Source organism: Oryza brachyantha, chromosome 3, assembly GCF_000231095.2.
Source record: "Oryza brachyantha chromosome 3, ObraRS2, whole genome shotgun sequence".
Taxonomy (NCBI): domain Eukaryota; kingdom Viridiplantae; phylum Streptophyta; class Magnoliopsida; order Poales; family Poaceae; genus Oryza; species Oryza brachyantha.
Window position 1 is genome coordinate 24,700,428 of NC_023165.2, and position 7,549 is coordinate 24,707,976.

General features: G+C 44.2%; 1 protein-coding gene across 1 annotated transcript; it reads right to left on the bottom strand.

Annotated features, from left to right (window-relative positions):
• Window positions 1-2,133: 2,133 nt before the first annotated feature.
• On the bottom strand, window positions 2,134-6,037 carry LOC102705989 (GRF-interacting factor 1). Its single transcript, XM_015835138.2, has 4 exons — window positions 5,704-6,037; window positions 3,970-4,046; window positions 3,061-3,145; window positions 2,134-2,966 (listed from the first exon to the last, which is right to left on the bottom strand). The coding sequence occupies exons 1-4, from the start codon at window positions 5,791-5,793 to the stop codon at window positions 2,529-2,531; spliced, it is 690 nt and encodes a 229-aa protein (XP_015690624.2). The 5' UTR covers window positions 5,794-6,037; the 3' UTR covers window positions 2,134-2,528.
• Between the last annotated feature and the right edge of the window lie 1,512 nt (window positions 6,038-7,549).

A 7,549-nucleotide genomic window follows, 5' to 3' on the forward strand; every position in this document is an offset into this window, starting at 1 on the left:
GTATGTTGGTTTGGTGAGAGGGGGGGAACGATTCATTCCGCTCGGCTCGGCTCGGTTTTTGGTGGGGAGGCTGCTTTGCTCTTGCGCTTCCTCCTCGCGGGGTGGTGAATGGGTGGGTGACGCGATCGCGAGCCCACGGTCGCGGCCCAGCGTCGCGTCGCCGTCGTCGTGGTTGTGGTGGCCCCCCCGCTTGCCAGTTTCGGCCGTGCCGGGTGGCCCGGGCCGTTCGCGAGAGAAATTCCACTGCGTGGGTCGCGGTTTTCGGCTCGTTTTTGGTGCGGGTTTCGGTTTCCCGGCCGGGTGGGGGATCTCGATCGGCTGCGGCGATGGCGCGGGGGGCGGGGCGGCGAGCGTTTGGGCCGATCCGGTGGCGTGTAGGAGGAGAGGAGGAAGCGATAGGCGCGGGCGTGGGCGGTGGGCCAGAGATGATGCCCTAGCTGTGTCTGTGTGGTTGCTGGTGATGGCCATTCCTACCGGGGCCAGCTAGCTCGTTTACCCCTTTTTTTTCCCTCTTTTTATAGAGAGTTGACGGTTCGAGGATGATGGGAACGGTGCGCGGGCGGCCCAACCGAGGATGGACTGGACCTTGCCGGCTAGCGGCGGCGCGCCGTTTGTTCTCGTCGTTCGCGGTCGCGGCTGCGAATCGGATCGGCGCGTGCGGGTGCTTTCTTCTTTCTCCTGTTATCACAAAGAAAACCCCCGAAGGAGGATTGGGCTTTTTATTTGGGAGAACAGCGCAGGACCATGTGGTACATGTCGAGTTTTTATTATTATTTTCTAAACATTTTTATTTTTTAATTTTAAAATTAAAACTCCAGATATGAATATTTTCTCCATGTCGTCCCACCAAATAACATTGCCATTGCATCCACAGTTGGCGTGGAAATATTCTTCAACCACGCTAATGAGATTGCTGTGGGAGAAGAACGTTATCACACCGTCTAAACTAGCGTGACAATGTTATCTAATTATATTAGTAGGGATATGGTAGAAAAAGTGTTATATTTAAAAAATAACTTTAAACATAAAAAACACATGTCACAACCTTTTTTACGCACAACTAGACTACTAATCACACGCGCACACACATCTCTTCACTTGTACTTATACTTATATGCCAAAATTTTAAACTTTTAACCTAAATTTGGAGTTGATTTTTTATTTTTTCACCGAAGTTTATTTTCTAAGAATGGCTTTTAGATTGCTAAAATACATATATAAAAATTTTATTCACAAATTATTCTTCGTCTGTAAATATGCCGTTTGTTTTTCCATAAAAAAGTAAAACAATCACCCCCACAATGTTTTACCAGATACGGAAAATTGTTTATCATTTAATCAAATATTTTGGCTTGCTTGATGAAGTCTTCAAACAGACGCAACATTCAAGATATAATTGACTTCGACATCAACTATCTCTCCATAAAAAATTAAATACTAACGACTAAAACATAAAAATATTCACAAGCCAATACTTAAAAAAATGCAACAAGTAAAATCCATCCATCCGTCCGTCTATTATATTATAAATTATATTATAAAGACAACTTTAATAGCTCTACTCTAAAGCCTAAAAATTATCATATTGATCAAAGAAAAATGTCAGTTACAGTGTGGTTAGACTTTACCGTTGTGGATTGATATGGAGACAAAAGAGTCAGAATACAAAACTTCTATATATTGTTATCAATCTATTCTTTCCTAAAGGGCAAGTGCAAAGGCCTCTATTTGCGGGCTAGCATGGGTGCCAACATGGCAAAATCGATTATGTGGAAGAGAAAGATGAGAGGAAAGATCAGAAATGCCATTGTTCTATATGACATCAACTTGTCAGCGAGTCCTAGCGATTAAAACACGATTATTATTTTTAATCTAAATTTAGGATTTTTGGAAAATGTACGTGTACATAAACTTTGTTTCATGCTACTCCAGCTCCCAGTATATTGTTTTGAAAGCTTAGAGATTTCTGAGAGAAACTGCAGCTATCAAAAGCTAGCCAAACAGACCGGCCTAAAGCTCCCCTGTGATGTGAATTGTGACCACAGGATGACAAAGATGAAGACCATCGCGGAGCGTACTGCATCGGAGAGTCAAAGAACACCATCGTAGTAGCTTGCAGCCAGCAGGTGCAGGTCTCCTCAGCTTGGAACAGGAGATCAAAAATCAAATACTACTACGCAGTTGTAGCAGCAACACAGCGAGAATACGCAGATCGACCAACCATTGCAGCAACATCCCTTACTAATTAACACAACTTAATTAGGCGAACCTGCCATCCATTTCCAAAACAAGTGGCCACCTTGCATGACGCAGAGAAAGGCCACCACCACCCTCAGGTTCGATGGAGCTAGCTACCAAACCTAACCTTAGCCGCCGCCGCCGCCGTCGCCGTGGTGGCCGGCGCCGCCTAGCTACTACTGCTGCTACTACTACGGTGCTACCCTCCTCATGGGCTTAGCTAGCTATAGCTAGTTATACCCGCTAGCTGCTGCTGCTGCTGCTGCTGCTGCTGCTCAGTGCTGTCCTACCTAGCTGCCTTCCTCCTCGGTGCCCTTGAGGTACTCCCCGTCGCCGCTCTGGGCGCCGGAGTTGGCGCCCCGGACGTCGACGGACAGCGAGGTGGACCCCTCCTTGCCGCCGCTGCCACCCCCGCCGCCGCGTCCGAAGTCGGAGAAGACGCCGGCGTTCATCATGTTGTTCCCGGCGCCGCCGCTGCCCGGCCCGCCGCCGCCGCCCATGCTGGCCTCGCCGTGGAGGATGCTGAACCCGCTGGTGGTGCCCCCGGATCCCATGCCCAGCTGCCCGTGCGCCGCCGCCGCCTGCTGCTGCTGCTGGAGCGGCGACAGCGCCGGCTGCGCGTACATCATCGACGACCGCGCCGCCATCAGCGACTGCGGCGCCATCATCTGCGCCGACTGCTGCGGCATGTACCGCGGCCCGGACTGCATCATCAGGCTCGACGGATACTGCATCCACAACCAAATTTAGCCTCCAACTCCAAGCATCAAGAAACGCAACGCCCAAAATGTCGCGCTCACCCACCCACCGATCATCACGTACCTGCGACATGGCGGCCGTCTGCGGCGGCTGGCTGTCGGCGATGGCGGCGAGATACATGAGGTTGTGCTGGAGCTTAGCTTGGTTCCTGCATCGCAAACAGCCGCTTCACATCAGACACACGAGGATGGGTCAGCTTGTGGCCTTGTAGGGCAAAGCGGCAGCAACCGAAAACGTGGGGAGGATCGCTCAGTTGCTGGCTGGCTTTGCTGCAAACCTACAAACTATTGTGTTCTCCAGCACAAACCAAGATAGCAGCAATGAACACTGAACAGGAGGGCATATGCACATGATCATGCATGCTGTTACTACGTGACATGATGATTGAATAATGAAGCTTGGATCGAGCTGCAGCGGTGGAAAAAGTGCTGTAGAGGATGGCAGGGGACTGTTCCTGTGACATTGACACTACACGCAACAGAAATAGTGCACTGAACAAGGAACAGTATTTTTCTAGTACAGACCACTCACTAATAAACTATTTTTCAGGAGGGTGCTTGGATAGTCCTATTTTAAACAGGGCCATGAGTTAGCACTAATTCAACCATCATTTGCAGAATAACTTGTAACTCCAAACTGAACATTTCACCCAAAAACATTTTACTACCTGATTTATCCAGAAGAGATAGATTTATTTTAGCGGTGCCTGACTATACAAATTGAATATTTAACCAAAAAAACATGTGTGCTACTACTTGATTTATCCACCAAAGATAGTGTCTTGACTCTTTGAGGGCTGAGTGCCTGACTAAACAAAAGCTAGACATTCTTCTTGTTAACAATGCCTAGTATGTGAGTTCCTGGGTCAGGCATTTTGATAGAGCAAAACTGCAAAAGCTACAGAAAGTTGAGCAACTTCAGTGTTCTCACATCATTACTACATAATAGAGGGATAGCAAATATCAGACTCACCGTGCACAATCCTCCACCTTCCCATTGTTTTGGTTGTCAAGGATAGCCAGGATCAGCTGCTTATTCTCGTCCAGATACTGCACATTTCAAGGTTGAATCTTTGCATGTCAATACGTGTCGGTCTGTATCATTACAACTAACAAAACCTAGTAGTACGGCATGCATATCTTGAATATACTCCAGTTCAGTGCATCTTTATAGTACAGCTAGCAAGCCAATCAAACTCAAGATTTGATTGGGAGTATCAGTTTATCACCAATGACATGTGCGTGAATATACTGCAGTGCACCAATGACGTTCTCTCTACCAGACGGGAGATTGGTGTCCTGATTCTAAAGCACAACAACACACAAGATCTGATTGCCAGCCTATCATCTCAAACTCTCAGGACCAACCATGAACTGACGCGATAGCATGCAAGCAGGTTATCAAAGACTAGGCCAGGCAGACCTGGGCCCTGGTTGTTATATCGGCCTTTTAACCATAAAGTTCAAATCTTTGAGGGGTCTAACAGTCAAACTGGAACATGTGACCTCTAGTACAGCACAGGCCAACCTACATTCCCAGTTTCTCACCAACATGAACAAGGACCAGATCCTGTATGTCCTTCTGAAGGCAAAAAGAAATATTTGAATCAAAGATTGCACATTGCGGTGTTAAATGGAATGGAGAGATTTATGCAAATCTCACAGCATTTCTTGCTTCCTTTGTTGGAATATTGAACATGATACATTTTCATAGAAAGGGGGCCAAAATTTATTGGCGGCCTGCAATGGCAGATGCTGCGAACAGGTCTGCCATGTTTACTTAGTTGCCAAATACGAGATGTGGGGGAGACACGACCATGGGCACAAGTCACCAACCAAAACAAGCTAAAAATAGGATTTGGATGGAGAGGGGGATAAATGACATGTAAAATCACCTCATCATGTGACTATGTGAGCAGCTAAAGAGCAAAAGGAAAAAAAAAGGACCAAATGGACAGCAACAGTTTGAACTGCAGAGGAATCAGATGTGAGGGACCATGAGTGATTCAGTGCGAAGACATGAGAATACAGGGAGAAGACTAGAGGACGAGAAGATAAATCAACATCAAGAATATAAGATCATGCTCTTTCTATTTGACCAACATTTTTTTTTTTAAAAAAAACTGCCCTAGAACTATTTCGAATATCTTATACTGGAATAAGGAGATATAAAAATGTAGTTCGAAAAAAGAAACATGTTTAGAATGAACGGAGGAAGAGAAATACTAGATCAGATGAACAAGGCGTCAGGATTACGAACCAGGTTAAAAAAAGAGGACAAACTCTTCCCGGTTTCAGATTTTTCAGACGAGTTTCTTGCGAAACCATTCAATGGAGAGAAAGGAGGATCAACTACCAAGAAAAAACAAGAACAGACAGCATGAAGATAAATGCATAATGAAACAGAAAAAGGATACAAGGAAAATAAAACACAAAACCGCCCCCCGCCCCCCCCCCCCCCAAAAAAAAAAGATCAAACAGCTATCAGAAACACCCCAAACCAACGGACGGATCAAGAACAAAGAAAAAAAACGAGTATCTAAACGATTCAAGGGTAAAAGAAAAGGAGAGGAAACGCGAGAACAACAAGAAAGAAGCGAGATCACGCAACCAAAACCGAAAGGCAAAGCAAAGACAAACACAAAGACAAACAGATGAGAGAAAAAAAAAAGGAGACATTTTTTTTGGTGGGGGGAAAGATCATGACCTGCTGAATGAGATCAGTGGTGACAGTGGTAGGGGAAGCATAGCCCCCCATCATGCCCTGGTTCATCTGCATCAGGTGTTGCTGCTGCATTCCAATGAGAAAAGCTTGTGCCCTCTCCCCCTCCCTCCTCCCACTCTACTCACTCACAGCTGCTGCTGCTGCTGCAAATCCTCCTCTTTTTTCCCCTCTGCTTCTTCCTCTCTCCAGTCTCCCCTTCCCCCCTCTCTGATCTTTGCTTTGGAGCAGGTAAAGGGAGAGGAGCAGAAGAGGAGGTTTTCTTGGGGGTTTTGGCGGATAGGAGGAGGGTTTTGGTTGGTCGTCCTCGTCCCCTCTCCTTCGCTTTGCTCGTTGGTTTTGGAGTGGAGTTCTTTAAAAAGAGGGGAGAAGTAGAACCAGTTGCAGGGATTTTTTTTTTCCTCTCTTCAGATTTTATTTTTTTTCAATGCTTTTAAAGGTGATCGTTTTTTTACCGTGCAGCTTTTTACCACACCTACCATAAAGTGGAGTAACTTTCTACACTTGGATACCTGCACATTAAAGAATTGGGGGATTGAATCTTTAACCATGGCCACCACACAAGGGGGCAAAAATATTAAGGCCCCGTTTTAGTTCCAAAAATTCACCCAAAAACATCACATCAAATCTTTAGACATTTAAATAAAGTATTAAATATAGATAAATCAAAAAACTAATTACATAGTTTTGTGAGAAATCGTGAGACGAATCTTTTGAGCCTAATTAGTATATGATTAGTCATAAGTGTTACAGTAACCCACATGCGCAAATGGCGGATTAATTAGGCTCAAAAGATTTGTCTCGTGGTTTCTATGCCAGCCGTGAAATTCGTTTTTTCATTCTTATCCGAAAACATCTTCCAACATTCGGTCAAATGTCTGATGTGACACGCAAAAATTTTCATTTCACCAACTAAACACCCCCTAAGACAAGTTCAATAATATAGTCAACTACTGACTCTAATTTATCTAGTCAATTTAATAGTCAACTTATCATATAATACTTACCTATAAACATCAATATATGGTCTCACATGTCATACATATTTTATCTTAAAGTTCGTATATAGCTGGCTACAAATTAATAGTACAGCTCTCTTCTCTCCTCTCTCTTATATCTTTAAAATATATCAGCTATCGTACCTGCTCTAACGCCGTGTTGGAAAAACCACGGCACATATCTGTTCCTGTAGTACTGTTTATGCATTTGTTTCACAGCATTCAATGAAAAAATTTCCATAAACAGTCTATGCCAATCCTCCAAAAGATATTAATTTCACAATAAAAACATCAAGTTACATTTCTATGATATTATTATATTTTTTTATTATTGTGGTTTGAAAATCTTATCAACCGAAAGGCTCTAAATCTTGATTCGCCCAAATTTTTTTAATGGCTGCACGCTCGAAGAAGTTCTTTATGTCGCGGTTAGGGATTTAACAATGGTTGTCAACACGGTGATTTTAAAGTCCAGGGTCTGCATGATCTGATGAACTTGTGGGCAGCTAGATTTTTGGAGTACTAAAACAAGTGCAGATTCTGTGTCGAAGAACTCGTCGGTCACGAGTACATGCAGGAAAGAATTTCGCAGGGGACAGCGTGGCTTGTTTATCTTGCTATGCTATATGCACCACATAATTCATGAAGAACACAAAGGTCCCATAAAACATCGTATCGAATCTTTATACACCTAAATAAAACATTAAATATAATGAATATTAAAACTAATTACACAGTTATGTGGAAAATCGTGAGATGAATCTTTTAAGCCTAATTAGGATGTGATGAGCCATAAGTACTATAGTAACCAATATGTACTAATGACAGATTAA

Excerpts from the sequence above, each read along its gene's own strand:
- LOC102705989 (XM_015835138.2), bottom strand. The coding sequence starts at position 5,793 with ATGCAGCAGCAACACCTGATGCAGATGAACCAGGGCATGATGGGGGGC. Across the intron at positions 4,047-5,703 it reads CCACTGATCTCATTCAGCAG|TATCTGGACGAGAATAAGCA; the intron begins GTCATGATCTTT and ends TGAAATGTGCAG. Across the intron at positions 3,146-3,969 it reads AAGGTGGAGGATTGTGCACG|GAACCAAGCTAAGCTCCAGC; the intron begins GTGAGTCTGATA and ends TTTGCGATGCAG.